The 24420-nt window shown below is 43.1% G+C and overlaps 1 protein-coding gene across 1 annotated transcript in view; it reads left to right on the top strand.

Annotated features, from left to right (window-relative positions):
• Nucleotides 1-2717: 2717 nt before the first annotated feature.
• The window catches only part of paqr6 (progestin and adipoQ receptor family member VI), an 86829-nt gene continuing 65126 nt past the window's right edge, over nucleotides 2718-24420 (top strand). The window contains exon 1 of the mRNA XM_084337009.1: nucleotides 2718-2808. Coding sequence (XP_084193135.1) covers nucleotides 2793-2808 — 16 coding nt within the window. The 5' untranslated portion in view covers nucleotides 2718-2792. The remainder of the gene's footprint in view (nucleotides 2809-24420) is intronic.

The raw sequence follows: 24420 nt of genomic DNA, 5'->3' as shown, positions 1-24420 counted from the left end.
GACATAAAGGGTGACCCCTAGAGGTCGGGAGGGGGGATGAGAAAAGCGGTGGGTTACGCCGTGCAACCTAAAAAAAAGTAACCCCTGGTTCACACCCGTCAACCAGGGAACATACTGTATATGATAGCAAAACGAGTACATACGTGTCAAGAGAGAAAACGCACGCACACACATAACACGTTCACGCTCAGAGAAAAACCCATATAGATCTGTAGAGCAGTGGTTTTGAATTTTTGGTTCCCCTTCTTCCTTTATCCCCCCCCTGTCTGTGTTGTGAGAGCAGGGCACAAGGTGAACGGCCCTGGCAGGGGTGGGTTTTGGCAAAGGGCAAAGGTCAAAGGGGCTGTACGAGGGGAGGAGCTGGGCGAGTACGTGTTTACTCTTTGACATCGTTGGCTCGCCCGTGGCTCCAGCCTTACGACACACAACAGGATCTCGTAGCGCGTAGGGTTCTAGGAGGGGCCGGGGCTCAGGATGACGATGGATGTGATACTTCTCCGGGATTGGTTTCTTTTTTGTACTTTTTTGTGACCAGTGACTAATGTATTGTGTTATCTGTGTATACGGAGAAGGTGCTATTGGGGGGGGGGGGGGGGCAAAGAAAAAGAAAAAATTATGACGGGTTGTGCCCTGTTTATGGTTTTAATTTGGATTTTATTTTTGTACCCAAATGTACCTTTATTTTCCTTTTTTGTAAGCTGTGCTGAATGAAATACACAGGAATGTTTAAGGGGAAGGGAGAGGATTGTTGTCTTGTATTGTTCCACTAAACCGGTCCTTCTGTTATCAGTAAGAAAAAAAGATTGTCCTGACTTTATTTGTCATGGTGTCATTTTAGGGAGAAAAAAAGGTGACTAGCATTAGCTTCATGCCATTGCATGTCACTAAGGAGAGAGGGGCCAGCAAACATCCCCAGAATGGCAGCACTGAGAGGGTGAGGTGTGTTGTGCTTGGACCCCTGTGAACTCAAAATATATCCCATCTACCATCCATCTCTTACTTCCATAGTAACTGTCCCATCATGCACAGTGCAAAGGAAACCCAACATGTGTGTGTGTGACCACGCATTGAACAATAAAAAGAAACTCATTTAAATGGTCTCCTCTACTTATTTTGTTCCAGTTTACATTTAACAGTGTTTTGTGTAGTAGGTTATATAGCAGTGTATCCCAGAGCCTTTTCAAGTAACTTTTTTATGGTGAACTTTTTTTGACCTGAATTATGTATAAATGCTAAACCTAACCTTCTCAACTCCTGGTGTGAAATATTTTCAGCTGAGTCTGGCTCGTTTCTAACTAGGTCTCCTGTTCATCTCTCTCTAACCCCGGCCCCGAGCCCACCGCTGACTGAGCATAGCATGATTGGCACATAATGAGCAATACCCCGGCAGCAGAGTGCGCGTCACCCCAATAGAAGATTGCTGGCCCACTTTTTCGGGGGTTCTTCAGGGCATTGGTCCTCTTTCTTTGCCCTCACGAACTTGTTGGGGGGGGGGGGTGCTGGCTGCAGGGACGGTTCGGAATGCCGAGGGAGGGTGAAAAGTCCAGCAGAGCAGAAAATGATATCTAGTAATTGTAAGTTTTGTTCGGCTTTGTTGAAGATGCCTCTTCGAGAGCAGGATCAGTTGAAAAATGAAGTAGGCTACCCTGCCTGCTTTCACTAAATTAGTAAGTAACTTGTGTCTTTTTGACCGTTATATCCCTATCCACGAGTCCAAATTACCATCCATGACCGGTAGCTATTCATACTCTAATCTATAAATGGCCAACAATTAGGCTACTTAATGTTACGCATTTGAGTCTGAATAAATGTCATGAAGTAGATTATTGTGTGTTACAGTACGTTCGTTCGTATGTTAATGATGCGAGCCGAGGACTCGTGCGTCTCCTGATTCTGAAAACAACGTTTCTTTATCACCATCGTCCAATAGAAAATGTCTGAGGGTGGGATTTGGACATCGGGGGGTTCCTCTGTGTTCATCAGCACAGTGGAGGAATGTAGAGAGAAAACTGCCTGGCAGAATAATGGCCTAAACGGGGATTGATGGGAGTATTCGTTTTTATTGCTGGTCGGCTAAATCAGGTTTCGACTCTGCCTTCATGATTGATGAGTTTTAGTTTATATCTTGTTCCCCTTTTTCGTTTAGTTTCCAGGAATGTAGCCTCCTGATGATGTCTTTCTCTTTCCAAGAATTGGCTCCTGGTTCGTCATCACTCTTGGGAATCCTTGTTTTAGTGTTTTTTTTGCTTTCGGTCACACCCATGCAGGCTATCTGAACATTATTGACATTGTTTCATTATTTTACATTAAACCCACTTCGTCGTGCGCGAGTGATCGACGGTATATAGCACCACGTGACAATCGTATTGTATGCATCCATTGAGTTATGTAATTGTGAGATAACATAAAACATTGATTAAAAGCGCATATCCACATGTGAAGTGGGCGATCCCCTCACTGGCTATATTCACGCATAGTTAAGGGTCATATTCTACCAATCCATTGTGAGAGTTACTTTTATGCAGGTAAATATCTGTACATTCTGGCCCGCCGGCCGCCACCGCCACACACACACACATGGCTCTTGTTATTGTTGCAACACGCCACGTGAGCGCGGGGGAGCGCCTCCTACTGGTTCCTTCCTGCAGTGGTCTTCAGTGGCAGCAGCCCGACGGCTGGAGGAGTAGACTTGAGACAGAGAGTGTTTTCAACCCGACACAACAAAAGCTGCGATTCCCCAAGATTTCCAATTGAGTTTTCCGCGGGGGGCATATATCCTACCTTCCCTCCGCATGCCCGACACCAACGGTAAGTTGACGAGGTGGAGCAGAAACGACCCGAACTGTAAAAGACTGTCTCCTGCTGCATCTCTGCTTGTCAGTGTTGTATTGTTGTGTTCTGCTTTTCGAGCGATGCCCCATTTGTCTCCGTCTTGTTGTTGCTCATACTGTAGTCGATGGTGAAAGTGAACTCCTCTATGTAGTGTTCTGTGTATCGTATTAGATATTCTTAGAAAGCCATGCGATTAAAAAGAAAATCATATTCGCAAGAACAACTTTACATTATGGCCAGTTGTGTTTTGTTTGGGTGCTCTGGTGACTTTTCCAAACTCTGTCCATTTATTTGTTCTTGTTGATCTTAGTGATGTTTTTTTCCACACTGTAGTGCAGACGAGGAAGCAATGGACATGCCTTTACACGGTTCCGACTTTAATTTTAGAATGAAAATAATGTGTTGTTTTGTAATTTGACGGGTTTTCATTTCCATCTTCATTTTAAGTGACACTTTACAAGAGCAACTTTCACCAAGTGCAGTGTAGAATAAGTGAACATGTTTTCACCCTTGTTTCAAGTAGCCTAAATAATACATAAATAACTAACAAGATAAAGGAGTTATTTGTTTTTGTAATATTTGTAAAACCAGGTACAGGAAGTGGCTGAGTCATTCCCTGATACCTGATACAGAGAGATAGACATGTGAACGCACTGACGAACAAATGATGTGCTGTTGATCAAGTCGATGAGGTGAAACTGGTTTTGATTTTAACAGAATGTTTCCTAATTTAATCACAGGTTGCCAAAAAAAGAAAATCACACACACACAGGCAGAATAAAACATCTCTGACTCTCCTCCCAAAGAAAACAGTTCAGACAGTACCTCCTTGCTAGAGCAGTTCAACCGTTTTTATCTTCAATAGGGAAGTGAGGCAGGACCACAGTCACATTACTACTTCAGCCAGTGTGTGCTTTCCAAAAAAAAACACACACACACACACACAAACTGTAATGCATGTCTCATGGAAGGGTTTAACTTGTCAAAAAGAAAAACGTGTCATGTTCTGTCGTGTGCAGCAGGCTTTCCTTCCTGAAGGTGTGGCAGTGCTGGGTCACTTGCTGGTTCCCTGTTACTTTGTGTTGTATACAGGTTATTGTTATATAAGGGAGAAAAAACAACCAGCAAATCCTGTTTTCCAGGTGACTCACTGGTCAATTATCTGTATTTGTGTGCGTGTGTGTGTGTGCTTTCGAGGATGGTGTCTTCCATGAAGTCTTTCTGGAATGTACTGTACAGAGATGCATGTTGCAACACAATAATGGAATGTTCTGTGCACTTCTGCACGCATGTGCCTGGGCTTTTTAGCATAAAGGGGATCGTGTGCCCAATGTGTCCGTGGACAACATGCTTCCCTGCATAGGCTTCTTATTGTCTGCCACCTCTGTGATAAAGACGCCCATTGAGGAAGGTCATGTGAAGGAATCACGAGCGAGGGCAAAGAATTTCAGAATTCAGGAGTGGGATGAGTGCGAAAGAGTGGGTAGAGGGTATAGTTTGGGACCGACGGACAAGTTCAGCAGTGTGTAGGTGGGCTGGCTGTGGTGGGCCTATAGCTGGTTAGGGAGGTGAGGAGGAGGAAAAGGACGTTTTCAGTCTTCTTTTTTTTTCCTTTTCAAATGACTGGTCCAAGGATGACCTTGATACCTTGATGCACATTCGTCCCTAATATAGTCTGATCTTATCGTTTTTTTTATTTATTTATCCATTATTTAGCCTGGAAGGTCCCATTGAGATACAAGATATATTTTTCCAGGGAGTCCTGGAAGAAGAGATAAGAGTCGACGCCCCTCTTGGACGGACAAACTCCACAGTATGTATAGTCATTGTTCCAAAGAGATCACTCAAAACAGACAAGGTATCAAGACAAGTGGTCCAGGTTGTTGTGCAATAAGATGGCGGTCTCATCGTGGTGAAAGTAGTAATATTCATGCCTTGAATATGTCATTTTATGACAGGTGTGCTAGGCGCACCTTTCTGTTTGGTTACCCACACATAGGGTCCTGATGGTCAGTACGCATACGCTAGAGCCACACTCGTTATGCCGACACTGCAATAAAGATGTCAACATACACTCCTGTCCTGAATGATTATTTATCTTAAGCATAAATACGACTTGGTGTCAGATGTGGGATTGACGTGACGTGTGTAAACTCCCATGACTTGGCAAATGCCTCGAACTCCTTAGACTTGTATTGTGGTCCGTTGTCTGAGACAATGGTCTCCGGGATACCATGGCTGGCACAGGCTGCCTTTAGCTTGTGGACTACAGCTGCTGATGTGGTGCTGTGGAGTCTGTCTAGTTCAAAGAACCTGCTGTAGTAGTCGACTGTCACGATGTAGTCCTGGTTGTTCCAGTTGAAGAGGTCTGTCTCCACAACCTGCCAGGGACGGTCTGGGATGCGATGAGGCATCATGGCCTCTTTGGTGTTTGATGGGCGGCGCTCCTGACATATTGAGCACTTTTCCACAGTTTGCTCTATGTGCTTACCCATTCCAGGCCAGAACATGATGTCTTGTGCTCTGTTTGCATTTTTCCATGCCCATGTGGCCTGCATGGATCTTGATCAGCATCTCTCCTCTGAGGATGGTAGGGATGACTATTTTCTCCCATTTGAAGATGATTCCATTCGTTTTGGATAGTTCATCTCGGTGGTTCCAGTATTCAATGATGTTTTGGGGGCATTGTTTCCTTTCCTCAGGCCATCCCTACATGATAGCCTGGCTAAGCAGCTTGAGTTGTGTGTCATTGTCTGTTGGTTCTCTGATCTCCTGTAGTCTGGCGTCATTTACAGGTACAGTAAGCTGACAGGGCTGTCTTAAATACTTCGAAGCTTCGAAGTTTCGTTCGATGGGCATGGGATTCGAATATGAAAATAAAATCATATATATATTTCTTTTTTGCAAAAACAACTCTGCCTCTCTTTGTTAACACTTTGCCGCCCAACCACGAGTTAACTCGGGTTTCGGTGCCATGCGTTGAGGACCAGAGCCACGAGTTAACTCGTGGCAAGTTGTTATTGTTTTATTCCATATTAATCACCGTATCAACATCCCCCATCGACTCTGCATATCTACCAGCATCTGTGATTTCGGCAACATGCAATACCGGCCAGATCCTCTTAGGGGCACCATCGCTCCACTGCACTATCATTGAGGGCGAATGGGAAAAACATTTCTTTTACTGTCTATGGGCGTTTCATATGAGCCTGATCCCAAACGAAGGGCCCGCACCGTTGTTCACGTTTCGATTAGCAGATTTCAGCCTGGAATAATGGGATTTATGATCGGCAAATGGACATCGATCGATAAGGGCGAAATGCTGCCGGCTATCACATGGGCTGACGGTAAGACATTATTAACCTAAATTATAGCCGGATTGGAGCTGGTTGTAAAACGCAAGAAATAGATCAGTGAATGTGGCTACTTGCACGGACACTCTATTGCTAATCAATACTAATCGGCGTCCCCCGCCGCCCCCATTTCATCCATAGATGCTCTGGAATAGTCCGGATGATAAGCATTTTGTTTTATTTCATTTGAATATATACAACAGAAATGCCGTTCGATATAACGTTAGTAGCCTTTAGCCTCATATCTAGCTTCCCAGAAAATATATGAGACGAAAAGTGCGATAAACCTTATATTCACGACGCTATAAAATGACAACCAACCGATGGTTATTTTTTTTCTTTAAGCCATTATGAAGGCACGGTTTATGCACTCAAGTGACAATGAGAATGGACAGATAGCAATACTATAAAGTATAGATATAGCTGTACAAAGTCACATCGGTTTGTTTACAAAGCTTTGTCCTCCAGCCACATATTCAGGGCTGTACGCTAAGCTTTTTCACTAGGGGCACACTTGCCCCTAAATGAGAAATTTAGGGGCAAAGAATATTTTTTAGGGGCACATTTTTAAATAACTATTTTACCATTATAGTAGGGCTGGGCGATATGGCCTCTAAATGATATTGCGATATTTTTTGGCCATATCACGATACACAATATATATCGCAATATTTTGACATTTCCTAAAGCACTTAAAAATGCTTGATTTAACCCTTTGATGCATACAGTCACGCCAATATGATGATTATAATAAGTCCCTGCAACATATGTTTGCATTATTAAACCATGAAGATGCTTTAAAAAATTATTTAATGAAAATGTACTAAGAGTAGTCTACTGACACACTAATAAAAAAAATTATTTACATCTAAGACTATTTATATAAAAACTCTTGGGTGCCCTTTTTTTGCACAGTACTGTGTTTTCTATCCACTTTAGCCAAACACACACACACACATATATATATATATATATATATATATATATATATACTACTGTGAGAAAATAATAATTACACACAAAGGGATAATGGCTTATAGCAGACTTAATGATTTTAGAATATTTCAGATAATGAAATTAAATGTTTATCATCAACTATCCAGTTAGTATTTATACTGTCTGTAACGTTTGGCTACTTTAAATCATTGAATGTAGAGAGAGAGCGAGAGAGAGAGAGGGGGCGAGAACGCACAAGAGAGCCAGCCCCCCCCCCCCCCCCCCCGGGTTTTGTTCTAGGTTCGCGTTTTGATCGTCTAAGCTGCCGTAGGTGATGACGTCACACTCGAATGTAAACAGGAAGAGTCTAACACGGAGATGGAAAGTCACAGTGGATGATATACAGAAACGAATAACTAATAAATATGAAGTTATGTTTAAACTTCTGTTGTCAAGCGTTGTCACTTGTCAATATAACCCACCCCCTTACCTCACTTTTCCACCGTCCCTGCTTCACTCGGGACCACCAGCTAACGTTAGCCTATAGCTCCGCCGTCCCTGCTTCACTCGGGACCACCAGCTAACGTTAGCCCATTGCTCGTGTCAATTAAATTGCATGTTATTAAATGTCCGCGCTGGTCTGTCTAATGAAATTACAACCGCAACATTATGTCGCCTGTACAGCCCTGGTTGTAGGCTAATGTTAGTGTAGTGAAATGCGAATGAAGGGGTGAAATCACTATTCGCAAGCTTGCAAGTAGATATAATTTTTCATTCGCACCGGCCAAATTAGGGGGCAATTTGCGACGATCTCGTCGCAGCGTACAGGCCTGATATTAGACGGTGCCGGCCGGTCCTCAATGTGTTAACTACAACAAGCAATGCTGTTTGTTATTTAAGATGAGGTCGGACTCGGCACTGACAGCTTTGTGTTCATTGTGCTGCTTTTATAAAGCCTCAAATGATGGCTTACAATATTTCATGAAAGCAAAGTGTTTAGTTTGTCTAAGATTTAAAAAGGTTTAAACTTTACAGCACTGACAAAGTTGAACAAAGTGCTGTACAAGTCCCACAACATAAAAAAAATATATATATTTATACTTTTATTTTATTACATTTCTTTATCTCAAAGCTTCCAATTAAAATCGAATCTCTGCCCCGAAGCTTCGAATTCCAAAAAAAATTAGAAGGTCAGCCCTAGTGGTTTGGTTCTGAAAGAACATGCGAAGAGATGCAAAGATTGTTCAGTGGATATTGAAACAAGGAGCAAAAACCACCCAGAGGGCCCCTGCCCTCTTTGCTCCCGCAAACAAGCTATTGTCACAAGATGCAATCATGTTCACAAGCACAGCGTTTCCAAAACATCTCGTGTTTGGGGCTTCACCTCGGCCAACCTTCTCAGAAGCACTGGACATGGGGTCAGTATACTTCTGTTTGGTGCTTCACCTCTCAAAAGACATTCTCAGAAACACTGAACAAGAGGCCAGGGCTTTTGTGCAGTAATCCAATCCAATCCAACTTTATTTATAAAGCGCTTTAACAGCCACAGGGGCACAAAGTGCTGTACAGAGGGAGCATATTAAAAACTATAAGCAGCACTAAAAATAGATAAAAACAATAAAAAAAAACAAGAGTACCAAAAAGAGAAGAAAAAAAAACTCTTGGAAACTGCATATCATGCAGGGTTATCTTTGAGGGACGACACACTGGGAGATTTCTTTGCTGAATGAACGTTGCTGTTCCAACCGGATTTCTCTCATCCAGAAGTTACAGATAAGCCTCTTTTAAAATGGGTGTGTGTTCGTCTGGGGGGTGTAATTGGGCCTAAATTGGATTAAAATTTTGCAGTTATGTGTCCAGTCTAACTTCCACTTACTCCTAATACATTGATTGCGTTTTGTTTTGTGGAGTGCAGTGGGAGTTCAAGTCAGCCAATGTGGATGTTTACAGTTGATCACCGGGGAGGTTTCTGGAGAGGAGAGGAGGGAGGGTGCTGAAGGGAAGTGCATTAATTCCCTGGAAGTTGACTCATAAGACAGAGCGGGAAGGAAAGAGGAGTGTGTTTTTGTCCCACTGTACTCACACATTAATCTTGACATGTGAGGTCATGTCTTTCTTGAATGGCATCAAGGCTTATTATCAGAAACCGATTCTCACACGGCAGAGGTTTTATGTTTGTTTTTAAATTCCACCCAAACCTAAAATATTATTCACACACATGGATGGCTGCTGGTGGAGTCAAACCAAGTATCTCCTAAAAGGTATCTCTTCATGAATTAAAGCTGCAGTAGGCAACATTTCAGAAATCTTGCACAGACAGAAACATATTTCCCGCCTCTGATCAGCAGGTGGTTTTGCACAATGTGTACCTTTTGATGAGGAACATGGTGGTGGTCTTAGTTTCCCAATGCGACCCCAGGAAGGAACACCTCTTGGCAGGCCAAAAACATCAGCTCCCGGCATCAATAACCAATATCCAATGTGTTCCCACCCAGGTCGCATCGCACCTAGGGATGGGTACCGAATTCGGTACTTTTAAAGGTACCTACCGAAACACGTCGGTACTACCGTGTATCGATTCACGTGAGATCCAATGGTGCCAATTATCGGTAATGCAAAAAAGAAAAGAAAAAAGTCCGATGACGTCACGGTCACGTTTTGTTTACCGCAAAACGAAACCGTACGTTAACACTTTGGCTGCCAGGAAACGCTTAAACACGTCATTCCCGGCCATGCTCAAGTTGCCGAAGACGCTTTACAGCGTCTTTAATATCAATATTTCAAAAATCTGGGATCGGATTCATATGTCCCCTCCGCTGGCCTGAGATCCACCAGGAGGACCCACTGAGCTCTCTGGCGGTTCAGGAGCGCTATCTGGTGGCCGATCGGCGCAATCGCTTAACAGGAAGTGGCATAGAGGTTGTGCTGGACGGCCGTATTACTTCCGGGCACTCGCTATAGGTCCCGGCATTCTAGCGCGTCACAATACACAGCGATCGATTGCCAATAACTCGATAAACAACATGATTTGGACGTATATTCCATTATACAAGCTGGAGATGGACCGGGTAAATCTACATCCCATAATGATAAAATTTCTACTCTACGATGATCGCCCAACGGCGCGCGGAGACTGGGGTGAGTTTTAGCGTGTAACGTTACCGTCTTCGATACTAACTGCTATTATCAACATTTGACCCACATTAGATGATTGGTATAACGCTGCCCACGTAATTATAAACGCCCCCTAGCCCATCCGGTCAACATCAGATGACGTGTAGTAACTTCTAGAAGTACGTCTAGTTGGAATTTATTATATCGCGCTGATTGCCATAAAACTGTATTGCATCATCAATATAATGTATTTGGGGCTATAGATCACGTTCTGGAGAAAGCTGCAGAAAGAGATGAAAACATACTTATACATTAGACCATACTTTACTATGAATATGTGAATGAAAAAGTTTAACGTTGCTACACAATGAACAATACATATAGGACTTTGAATGGGCCCTAATAATGGCAATGTAGCAATAGAATTTAAAAAGTTATAGCCCTGCAAAGAAGGGGACTTTCTCTATAGACAAATAGAGCCGGCAACCTACGGTTGATAATGAATTTAACCCATGGCAGCCAAAGTGTTAATATGTTATTATAATATGCTATCAGTTTGGGAAATGTATTTGTGGTGGCCTGGCTTGATATTGTGGTGGGCTGCCACAAATAAATCTATGTATGGGAAACACTGAATGTAGTCTAAACTGTCAAGTGAGCACCTTTTAGAAAGTGTCTCCTGATGACATTGTATACTTCAAATATTGATTTAATATCTCGATCACTTGAATGACCTACTTGAGATATAGGCTACTGTTGCGTTTCATCAGTTTTCTTCCACCCTAATATCTTCTTTCACTCATGGTGGAAGTTGTATATAAACTGGCTTAGTGGTCTTCACTTCTACGGTATCCAATTGCACCATTGTTCATCCACTACATTTCTCATTACTAAGAATTTCTGCATTTTGCAGATGTAATAAAAAATCGGCAGCATGACTCGCAAAGACCACAGAGACATACATAGTTCACTTATTATTAGAGTCTCATAGTTATTATTCAAATTGCTGGCTCCTCGTGATGCTAATGATTTGAATTCATGCATGGATTTCACACTGTTCACAGCTGTGTGTGTGTGTGTGTGTGTGTGTGTGTGTGTGTGTGTGTGTGTGTGTGTGTGTGTGTGTGTGTGTGTGTGTGTGTGTGTGTGTGTGTGTGTGTGTGTGTGTGTGTGTGTGTGTGTGTGTGTGTGTGTGTGTGTGTGTGTGTGTGTGTGTGTGTGTGTGTGTGTGTGTGTGTGTGTGTGTGTGTGTGTGTGTGTGTGTGTGTGTGTGTGTGTGTGTGTGTGTGTCCTGTTCTACTATTGTGAGGACTAGTAGTCTGAGCTATTGGGGAAGTGAGGACATTTTAGCATTGGAGTTAGAATTAGAAGTACTAGAGGGAAGCCTCATGGGGGTAAGTGTAGGCATGTATTGGTGAGGGTTAAAGGGACACATATTTAGTTTGACAGTAAATGAGTAAATATTTAATGGATAAATAACTATGGCCACCAGTGATGTCATCGGGGACATTGAATCCTTGTGTTGTGTTAATTGCAGCACAATGAAATGATGAATACCAATACTTTGTCTTATAGGGGCTTCTACCTTATAATTTCATTCAGCTGGAATTAATACAACACAAGGATTCAATGTCCACAATGAGATCACTGGTGGCCTTATTCAAACTCATTTACTTTTAATGGATCAATTTGTGCAAAAACTGTTTAGCGTTTTTGGATGTATGTGAGATTATAATTATACAAAAGAAATCAGCGTTGTTTTTTGGTGAAGTGCCTCTTTTAATAAGGTAAGGGCTAAGAGCTTAGGAAATTAATGGAATCGATGGCAGGTCCTAACAAGTATAGTGTGTGTGTGTGTGTTATATATTCATCAAGTGCAAATGAATGCACGAGTCGTGCCAGTGTGTTGGCATGTGAAACACATCTGTGTGGCTTTTCGCGTGTACACATATAGCCTTTACTGTTGTGTCTGACCGATTTCCAAGGCAGGCCATCTCCAGTGCATGTGTGAGTGTGTACGTGTAGTACGTACGTGCACATTTGCGTGCATGTGTGGGGCGCCTCATTTTCATCCCGTTCAGTGTGTAACAGTCGTCCCTTGGCCCTGTTCTCTCCAGGCCTGGCCTCCACAAAGCCTACTTTGTGGCAGAGAACAGGGCAATGCCTGCAGCTGCTATGAGGGACTCACTCGTCCCCTCTCCCTGTCCCTAGGGCTGGGCGATATGACGATATTATATAAATATCGGGTACAGTTCATTAACGATACACTTTTTCAACGTATCGTGGATATCGTGATGTTTTGCCCAAGAGGATTGTGTCGCGTCAATCTGTCCACACGTTACTCGTTCATATCTCAGCCTGTGCTGAGATATGCCCATTCCGCGGTCTGTTAATAAAGTTTTCAATCAGACAGATGTATGGAAAGGCTTTTATTATAACATTCGTTGTAGTAAAATCATTATGCCTCATTTAGCATCCTGTGAAGCACTGGTCTCCTACTCGACGGCCGCGGGGAGCTAACGTTAGTAGCTTTGTTGATGTTCAGTGTTCACTTCAGCACACGGGACATTCAGGAAGTCATAACGCTTGCCGATTGGTGCTAAGAACAGCAGGGCGGGTGCAAGCGGTGTGACGTCATTGGCAGACTCGACTGTCAATCAAAATGATTATGTTTCCGTCAGAATGAATGAATGAAAACTGTATTAAAAGGTTGCAGAATGGGTACAATACAGTACAGGAGGATGAAGACCAGAAAAAGACTTTCGGCTTTTTTACATAAGGGTCCTCTATTTTCAATTCATCAAAACATTTAGAGACATACATATATACAGTAGTTTCATAAAAATGCTAAAATGCTATTTATTGATTGATTGATTTAAAACTTTAACATATTGCAGAATGGGTACAGTACAGCTCAATACATACAATTGTTAAGGGGATGCAGACCAGAGAAAGACTTTAGTCTTGTTTACATCAGGGTCCCCCATTTTCAATTCATCATATTTCATATCTAAATCATATAATATCTCATATGCAATATATAATCTAATAATCTAAATCTAATATAAAAATGCTAAATGCATGGGTATTTTATTTTGTCTTTAATGTTAGCTTGCAAACTCAAATACTGTCTTGGTAAGCCTCATAATGAATTGTTTGGGGTAAAAAAGAAAAACATCGTGATGTGTATCGTGTATCGCCGAAAGGTCAGAAAATATCGTGATATCATATTTAGGCCATATCGCCCAGCCCTACCTGTCCCCACTCTGTTTATCACAAGCTCCTCTTGGTAGGTATGTACTGTAATGACAGGGGAAGCACCAGATTGTTTTGCACCAAATCGGCACAGAGAAATGCCCTGCAGGAGTTGAGGAGGAGCAGTTTCTTCTTCCCCGAAAGCTGAGAGGACAATACATTTATACCATAAATGGAACCGAGTTCAGCCTGTTTAAATTGCATATAAACAAAACATAATTTCCTGTGAGTTCTGTGTTGAAGTCGGTTTTGTTTTAATGGTGTGTAGAGTTTTAATGGCATGTAGGCAGGGCATGTAGGCAGGTCAGATACAGATTTTTAATGGCATGTAGGCAGGTCAGATAGTTTTAATGGCATGTAGGCAGGTCAGATAGTTTTAATGGCATGTAGGCAGGTCAGATACAGAGTTTTAATGGCATGTAGGCAGGTCAGTTAGAGTTTGAATGGCATGTTGACAGGTCAGATACAGTGTTTTAATGGCATGTTGACAGGTCAGATACAGAGTTTTAATGGCATGTAGGCAGGTCAGCTAGTTTTAATGGCATGTAGGCAGGTCAGATAGTTTTAATGGCATGTAGGCAGGTCAGATACAGAGTTTTAATGGCATGTAGGCAGGTCAGTTAGAGTTTTAATGGCATGTTGACAGGTCAGATACAGTGTTTTAATGGCATGTTGACAGGTCAGATACAGAGTTTTAATGGCATGTTGACAGGTCAGATACAAAGCGTTGCACCAAAGACCACATCCTCTTTTCTCCTGTTTTGCTTCAGCTCATACATACTGTACATGTGCGTGTTCCAGCATGTTGTCCTAAAAGATCATCTCGTGGTTACGTCTCACAACAGCTTTTTTTCCCATTCGAGATAACAATGTCAGAACTGAGCACTAAATACTGATCATTGAACATCATGGAGGTCTAGAATTCCACAATAGAATTCTAATAGTGTTTTAATACAGTAGCATGTAGGCAGGTCAGATACAGAGTTTTAATGGCATGTAGGCAGGTCAGATACAGTGTTTTAATGGCATGTTGACAGGTCAGATAGTGTTTTAATGGCATGTTGACAGGTCAGATACAGAGTTTTAATGGCAGGTCAGACAGAGTTTTAATGGCATGTAGGCAGGTCAGATACAGAGTTTTAATGGCATGTTGACAGGTCAGATACAGTGTTTTAACACTTTCAGTGCCCAGCAGGGGGCGCACTTTTAGTGCTTGAATGCCCACCATCCACTGCAATGTTAGCATTAATATCGCCTAATCTATGTTTTAAATTATGGCTATGTGTCTAATCTGGCTGTCGCATTATCAATGACCCATTTCCAGTCAACATTGTCAAAGCGGATTGGTTTTTTATCGGTTCATTTCCGTTTTATAGCATTTTGAAAAGCCCTAGTTTTCACAGAAAAAATAAGAGATTCCATTATAATCGCCCTGTACTGTAATATTCTAGAACGTTGTCATTTTTCGGCCTATTTATGAATCGTTTTCAAATAAACGCTAGATTATCGATAGTATATGTGTACACGATGGTGCCGCGCGCTGAAAATCGATTCTCTCAGTTCCTGATCTGTCTTACAGTCAAACAGCCATATCACATTATGATATGAGGTCTGATTATCCTAAGACTGGTAAAATAGATTCCTTACCTGAGATCAGATGGTATCCAAATGGATTATTCCAATTCCTGATCGCCATTCCGAAAATCGATCCTTTTATTGATCCAATGCTACGTACTGTAAAACACAGTAACCACGCTGTCCTGAGGGTCCAGCATGAAGCTGATCGGCTCCGGTTAAGTAAAATGTGGAGTCCGGGTTTTTTTTTCTCGTGCATTTTCATTGAGTCCAATCCAAAAGGGTGAATTACCATCTGGGAGACGATAGGGGGCGCTTTTTCACATCCGAGCGCCTGGGGTGGCTGATTTACCAACGGTAGACTCGGTTGATGAAATATGAATTCATATCGCTAATAAATAAAAAATACGAGAAAAAACGAATATTCTCGTTATGGGCATTCAACCCGAATGTAAACCCGAGAAATCTCGGTTTGGGCATTCAAAGTGTTAATGGCATGTTGACAGGTCAGATACAGTGTTTTAATGGCATGTTGACAGGTCAGATTAGGGCTGGGCGATATGGCCAAAAACTTTATTGCGATAAAATTATAAAATTATTTTCATATAACTCGATATCGATAATTATCGTCGATATAATGTCTGTCAAGTTTAATTAACTTCTTATGCCCGGCGCCGATGGACGGGCTATTAATAGACTTGTTTTGCTGCTGCGAATGTCTCGAGTTGATGTCGTCATCAGTCCGCGCACGTTAGCAGTTAGCTAGAGCAAGCGGTGTATACCATGACAATGTACTAAATATGACCCTAAAATACTCTGTTCCGCCCAATACATTGCAACGACGTCCACCGCATACCCCACACTACTCTAACCGTTACCCTCAGAATTCACGCCACACACCCACTCCACTCGGCACGTAAACTATAAAATAGCGCCGTGCAAGCTAATTATCCTAGCCAGCCTTGTTTCCAAGCGGTGTATCCCATGACAATGTACTAAATATGACCCTAAAATACTCTGTTCCGCCCCAATACATTGCAACAACGTCCACCGTATACCCCACACTACTATAACCGTGGCCTCAGAATTCACGCCACACACCCACTCGGCACGTAAACTATAAAATAGCGTTGTGCAAGCTAATTATCCTAGCCAGCCTGGTTTCCAAGCGGTGTATCCCATGACAATGTACTAAATATGACTCTAAAATACTCTGTTCCGCCCCAATACATTGCAACGACGTCCACCGTATACCCCACACTACTATAACCGTGGCCTCAGAATTCACGCCACACACCCACTCGGCACGTAAACTATAAAATAGCCGTGCAAGCTAATTATCCTAGCCAGCCTTGTTTACTACTTGAGTCCTACGTCTCCTTCCGCTGTCGGCCATCTCCTTCACTGATTGGTTGTTAGTGCGTGTGCTCATATCCAAGCTTGGAAAATCGATATATCAAAACTTTGCGACCACGTTTCATGTTTATTTCGAGGAAATAATTTATTGCGATAGTTATCGTTATCGTTTTATCGCCCAGCCCTAGGTCAGATACAGTGTTTTAATAGCATGTTGACATGTCAGATAGAGTTTTGATGGCACGTAGGTAGTGCTGACCTTCGGGGCGGCTACGTGGCGTAGTGGGCAAGGCGCTCGCCACGAAATCTGGAGACGCTGGGCTTGCCTGTTCGAGCCCAGCGATCCACATTTGCTTTCAGTTTAGCTGGTCGTCCGTACTAATACACATTGGCCGTATTAGGGGGTGGGAAACTGATGGGTGGGGATCGGGCGTTGTGGACAGCGACTCCTACAGGTCGGTTGGTGCGCCTGTGCAGTAGAATCAGGAAGTGTCGGGGCAGGGTGAGCCTCCCACGCGTTACTCCTCGCCACTGAGAGATCGAGCTGCGCAGGTGAAAAGATGCGACTGCTGTTACCTCAAGTACCGGAGGGGACTTGTGCTATGTATGACTTAGTCCACATTGCAGCCGGCTTGTGGGAGGCAAGAAACAGCGTTCGTGACAGGGGAGGGTTGAATTGGATGATACGAAATTGGGATGGGAGAAAATATAGAAAATGGGAGAAAAAGTGGATAAAAAAAAAGGTAGTGCTGACCTTCGAGATTAAATTTTAATTCAAAGCTTCGAGATAATATATATATATATATAAATAAATGTTTTTTCTTTATTTTTGACTTTTTTTTTATGTTGTGGGACTTGTACAGCACTTTGTTCAACTTTGTCAGTGCTGTACATTTTAAACCTTTTTAAATCTTAGACAAACGAAACACTTTGCTTTCATGAAATATTGTAAGCCGTCATTGCCGAGTCCAACCTCATCTTAAATAACAAATGGCATTGCTTGTTGTAATTAACAAAGAGAGGCAGAGTTGATTTAGCTTTTTTCTTTTTTTTTTTTTTTTTATTCAAATTTTATTTTTCTTATTCGAATCCCATGCCCATCTAACGAAGCTTCGAAGTATTTAAGACAGCCCTACAAGTAGGCAGGTCAGATAGTGTTTTAATGGCATGTAGGCACGTCAGATAGTGTTTTAATGGCATGTAGGCAGGTCAGATACAGTGTTTTAATGGCATGTAGGCAGGTCAGATACAGAGTTTTAATGGCATGTTGACGGGTCAGATACAGTGTTTTGATGGCATGTAGGCAGGTCAGATAGTGTTTTAACTCAATCCCTGCCAACAACGTTTATACGTATTTGGCCGACAACCGTTGCACGCCAACCACGTATATATACGTTATTTGATCGTTTTTCCTTTTTTAAAATATTTGTATTCATTATTCATCTGGGGAGCCCGGTGTTACCATAGGGAATGAGTGTGAGATCGCCAAAGTGCAATACCGGCCGCACCCAGCTAGACGGCGGTATCGAACACCCTTTGAAACCTTGTATCTTGGCCTGTGCAACGGTCAAATGTCACCGGGCTCACTTTTCTTTGTCAGGCAAATGGAGCGGTTCTCCCGGTTCCATTGAAGTGCATCAAATATCCCAGATCTATATGTTGTGGTGGGTTATGCCGTGGACCAAATGGACATCGGATGTACCAGATGGCGATCAAACAATTGGAATATTATTTTTGGAATACTCCCGATCACAGGTAAGGACTATCTGACATCAATTTTTGCTTGATCGTGCAATGCTTTTATTATACCGATCGGGCTGATGAGCGTTTTTAGTTATTATTATCAGAAACGACCCACGACCCCCCCCCCCCCCCCCCCCCCTTTCATGCATTCATGATGGAACATAATACCTATGATATATAGATTTGATTTGGGAATAATAGCATGTACAGGCAAGAAACGGCAACGTTTATAGTAGAATTGACGTATAAGCCTATTACTCAGCCTTTCGGGAATTACCCCAGACCATGCTATAACGATACTTATATTCACCACGGTATAACACAGGAACGTATGGATGGAAACATTTATTATTATTTTTTTATATATATCTTTTTACTTAACTTTTCCCTAGGGATGCCCCGGTCACGTTTTTTGCCACCGATACCGATCACCGATCGTCTTGAGCCATATCGGCCGATACCGATCCGATACCGATAGTTTTTGATACATTTTTTTTTTTTTATATTATTATTATTATTTTTTTTTATAAAATATATATATTATATAATTAGACTTGTACTTGTAGTTGTATTATCTGCGAGACATCGCCACCACGCAACAAGTCAAAATGCTCGCTATCTGCAAACAGCTCCACTGTCTGTGTGTACTCGAGTAGCCTCCAGCTACGGCCAGGATTCTCCGGCGCTGCAGCTGGACCCTATTGGTATAAATAACATTCAGCATGCCCTCAGCTCGAATACGCATCGAATCAATGTTATAAGACATTGATATCAGGAGCTATCTGTAGCTACTGCTAGCCGGCTAGATAACGTTAAAGGGGAACTATCTTATAAATGGCCTTTTTCAGTGTTTAGCATTGTTTCCTAGCTATGTGGACTTATATTAATATGATCTATGTCTCTAATTCTCATATTGGCGCATTCTTCCAATTCTCCTCTCACAATATTCACCCTCACTGAACTGAGTCATCTGAAAATGTGATGATTTGTGATGTCAGAAAGACACCGCTGCATGATAATCATCATGTCCCGCAGCGGTTTACCATTGTGGTTGGAGCCCAGGCTCAAAACGGCTTAAGATCTTGAGGTAGAAAAATGCTGTTTTTGAAGACTTGATTAGAAATATAAAACGATGAATTAAAAAAATATATAATTACAGAGGTGTTCCATAAACTCACAGGAATTGTGTAAAAGTGCCCAAATAGTGAAAGAAATAGTAAAATAGTTCCCCTTTAAGACAACGTCTCAGTGAACTATTTAGTTTAGAGCTAACGTGAGCTAACGTGAGCTACCGAGTAACTTATCATGCACTCGACTATTGCTGGAGCATTTGTTGATATCAGCAGCTATCAGTAGCTAGCCAGCTATATAACGTTAGACAATGCCTCATGTAGTCACTGGGTCATTTAGTTTAAACAGTAACGTTAGCTCGGTAGGTAGCCAACATTAGCTCATGTCGCATGCACCAGACTATAGCAGACTGCGAGGCATAGGAGCCTCTTGTTTACACGAGTGCGGGAGGGGCTGGGGAGGAGGACACATGTGTAGCCAACCCCCACTTCTTTTCACCTGGCAGCGCGGACTCTCACTGGGGGAGTGTAACGTGTGGAGGACACTACCTCCCCCAGGATCCGACCTCGCTGTGCAGGCGCCCCGACCGATCTGTAGGAGTCGCTGTTTTACAACGACCAGGACCCACCCTCGCCGGGTTTTCCCACCCTCTAACACTGCCAATTGTGTTGGTATGGACGGTCGGCCAACCCGGAAGCACCACAGCTGGATTCGATCCCACTGTCTCTGTGGTGGTGGGCAGACGCTTAGACCGCTGCGCCACCCGGCCGCCCCCCTCTTTTTCACATATTGAACGATAGATAGGTGATGTCAAATGGGCCATAGTATTGTATCCATAGCTATAATATAGAATATAGTTATAGCTCTACAAACAAGGTGACGCACTCCTATCTTTTAAAGTGTGGCAGTGCTAGAACGGGGCCCCGTCTAATGCCCGGCGGTCAATGAGTTAATGGCATGTTGACAGGTCAGATACAGAGTTTTAATGGCATGTAGGCAGGTCAGATACAGTGTTTTAATGGCATGTAGGCAGGTCAGATACAGTGTTTTAATGGCTTGTTGACAGGTCAGATACAGTGTTTTTTAATGCCATGTTGACAGGTCAGATAGGCTACAAAGCGTTGCACCAAAGACCACATCCTCTTTTCTCCTGTTTTGCTTCAGCTCATACATATGCCCTGTGCGTGTTCCAGCATGTTGTCCTAAAAGATGTCCCACAAAGTTTTTTTTCACAGTCACTGAGCACTAAATACTGATCATTGAACATCATGGAATTTCCCAATAGAATTCTGAGAAAACATTCCAAAATTGTACACCTGAAAGAGACATCCATTTTGCAGGCTGAAATGGTATGCTACCAACACTTTTAATAACCAACGACAGACAGACTCATGTTTTGAAACCACTAGCTGAGCTGGTGTGCCAGCCAAAGAATGTCAAAGTGAAGCATGCCTGGAATATTGAAGACAAGACGTAGGCTCACAGACAAAGGCATCTTATTGACAAGCTTCCCATCGACAGAGAAGGAATGCTCTGTGTAATATTGGCTGCCGGGGGGGGACCATGTTGTTATTGTCATGCTAGCTTTGTTAGCAGCCCACTACAATGTGACAATGACAGTCATTCTCCCAGTCCACGTCTGGGTACGTCTCGAGAGGTCCCCACAATGGAGGCTTGTTCTGAATGTCGGGTGCAGTCGACAAAGACATTACACACACCCCAGAACTCTGTGATATAACCTTGAACGACGATAAACCTTTGACCTGTGATACCCCCCCCCCCCCCAAGACTGAAGTGGAATGTGAAATGAATGTGTAATCTATTCTGTTGCACTAACTTCTTTGGGTTGTGGAATTAAATTTGAATCCGAGAATCAAAGAAATGATAGAATTGTGATAGAAAGTGCAATAGAAAAAAAGAGAATCGCCATACCCCTACTGTAGAGCCATATGAAATCTGTTTTATTATTTTCAAAATTCCATTTAATTTTTTCCCAAATTTTTTCCGTTTTAATATTTCAGAATTCTGTATTTAGCTTTTTATGCTAATTCTACCATCAGAAATAGTGTCTAATTCTCCACTTGCACAACCTGAAAGTAGGCACTTCCGGCTGACTTCCGGTTGCCAATGGTATTTCCTGTCCCATCCAAATACATTGGTTTTAGCTACTTTTCTCCCCTTATTTAAACAACTTTGTTGTCACAGAGAGGCAATGAAACGTTTGTATTATTATAGTATAGGATGTATTTAATAAGCAAACGTTTGTCAGCAGGGTTTTTGGGCTGTATTTCATGTAAAAACGTTTACTGTTAGTTTCCTTGCTCAGCCAGCATTAGCCTTCATTAGCTAACAGAAGCTAGCGGTTAAACAGGCCGGATTAGCTTTGAGCTAACTATCTTTCCCGACCCATGTATTCATTCCATTCTAAACATAACGTTAGTTTACAAAACATGACCTGTCTATATAACGTTGAGGAACAAATCATAAGTGTGTGGGTGTGTGTTTTGGTGAACATTGGACTGCAAACAGAAAATGCATCACAGTTACAGACAGTAGCTACTGTTAGCTGCACTCAGGCTGGCTGCACTCAGGCGGCGCGATCAGCCTGTTGGACAGGGAATGAAGATCTCCAGCGAAGACTTCATTGTCTCGGATTATGTTGTTGGGGGTGGAAGGTTTGTCCAGAAGACCACTAATCAGCTGAAGCCTGATGCGGTTCCCTCGGTCTTCGACAGACAGACCGGCGCAGGCTCCCGGGAGCGATGGCTAGCTAGTTAGCACCAGCCGAGGACCGGCGTTAGCTGCCGGGAGCGATGGCTAGCTAGTTAGCACCAGCCGGGGACCTCAGGGCTGTACGCTAAGCTTTTTCACTAGGGGCACACTTGCCCCTAAACGAGAAATTTAGGGGCAAAAAATATTTTTTAGGGGCACATTTTTAAATAACAATTTTACCATTATTTATATCGATTGTTTTTGATTTAAAAAAAAAAGAAAAAAAATTATTTTATATAATTTTTTTTTAATAAAATATATATATTATATAATCATACTTGTAGTTGTATTATCTGCGAGACATCGCCACCACGCAACAAGTCTAAATGCTCGCTATATGCAACCAGCTCCACTGTCTGTGTGTACTGAGTAGCCTCCAGCTACGGCCAGGATTCTCCGGAGCTGCAGCTGGGCCCTATACTGTAGGGATGTGCATCTCCTCACTGAGGCCGATGCGATGTGCATCTCGATACGGTGCCAACGATACGATACATTAACGATACATTTGAAGCACCGGGCGATGCGATATGATTCACCCCCTGTTGAGATACGATACGATTCAACACGATGCAAAATAATAATAATAAATAATACAATTTTATGGTATGACAGAGGATTTGGTTGTATTCCTTATATGCAGCTTATATTATTATTAAAAATAAAAGAATCTACTGTAAGACAATTTATATAAAAACTCTTGGGTGCCTAAGAAGACTTTTGCATAAACTGTCTTTTCTATCCACTTTAGCTAAAAACACACGAGAGAGAGAGAGAGAGAGATATGCCGTAATATTTCATGATGAACATTTTTGTATATACTATATTTTACAATGATATTTTGTATGTACTTATATCTGTTTGTAATCCATGTTTAATATTGCTTTGGCAACATGTAGAAGTATGTCATGCCAATAAAGCCATTTGAATTGAAAAAAAAAAAGAGAGAGAGAGAGAGAGAGAGAGAGAGAGAGAGAGAGACCATCCCCGTCTGAGCTGTCGTCGACAGTTGATGATGTCACACACTAGACTAGGTCACTAGGATGCGTCGTCTATACTTTCCGACCGTAGCTCCATTATGTCAACAACACGGAGGCAGCCAGCCTGGATGGATTGCATGAAGCGATATAATTAAGAAATGAATAACCAATAAATGTGAAGTTATCTTTGAACCCCTGTTGTCAAGCGTCTTCAATATACCCCCCCCCCCCTCCTCACTAATGGTACTGGTGTTGCAGAGTCACTTTAGTTAGACACTAGTTTAGCGTTAGCTGAACGGCTAACTGGCGTTAGCCAGAGGCTACTAGCGTTAGCATGTTGAGCAATTCTATTCATGTCTCCTCGACTTCCACTGTTTGTTGATAACTGTGACGCGGCTCTCGCCTTATATGTAGTAGCGAAGCAATAGTATCTGCTGTGTGTGTGTGCAGTCACAGTGCACTGCTGACAAGTGGATGAGAGGAAATTATATCAATGCATCGGTTTTTGATGATGCAAAGACGCTACAACAAGATGCATCGCGAGTTCAGCCTGACATTTTGCCGACGCAGGGACTTATTCCACCGGTGCACTTGCCCTATCAGACAGTCAGCCAGTCTATCAGAGTGAGTGCTCAGTCGATTGTTCCCGCTGATCATACCTGCTGAGTGCTCACTGCTCAGCTCGCGTGAGTGACGTCATCACACGCCTTGGATAATTTAGGAGTGAAATGCGAATCCAAGGCTTGAAAGCACTACTCGCAAGCCCGCCCCCAGATAATATTTACCAATCGCAACGGCCAATTAAAGGGGCAATTCGCGATGATATCATTGCAGTGTACAGCCCTGGACCTGGAGCGGTGGCTAGCTAGTTAGCACCAGCCGAGGACCGGCGTTAGCTGCCGGGAACGATGGCTAGCTAGTTAGCACCAGCCGGGGACCTGGAGCGATGGCTAGCTAGTTAGCACCAGCCGAGGACCGGCGTTAGCTGCCGGGAGCGATGGCTAGCTAGTTAGCACCAGCCGGGGACCTGGAGCGATGGCTAGCTAGTTAGCACCAGTCGGGGACCGGCGTTAGCTGCCGGGAGCGATGGCTAGCTAGTTAGCACCAGCCGGGGACCGGCGTCAGCTCCCGGGAGCGATGGCTAGCTAGTTAGCACCAGTCGGTTGGTCCCCGGCTGGTGCTAACTAGCTAGCCATCGCTCCCGGCAGCTAACGCCGGTCCCCGACTGGTGCTAACTAGCTAGCCAATGCTCCCGGCAGCTGACGCCGGTCCCCGACTGGTGCTAACTAGCTAGCCATCGTTCCCGGTCCCCGGCTGGTGCTAACTAGCTAGCCATCGCTCCAGGTCCCCGGCTGGTGCTAACTAGCTAGCCATCGCTCCCGGCAGCTAACGCCGGTCCTCGGCTGGTGCTAACTAGCTAGCCATCGCTCCCGGGA

The sequence above is a fragment of the Notolepis coatsorum genome (genome assembly GCF_963971535.1).
Source record: "Notolepis coatsorum genome assembly, chromosome: 19".
Classification (NCBI taxonomy): Eukaryota; Metazoa; Chordata; class Actinopteri; order Aulopiformes; family Paralepididae; genus Notolepis; species Notolepis coatsorum.
This window is presented reverse-complemented; position numbering and strand designations above follow the sequence as displayed.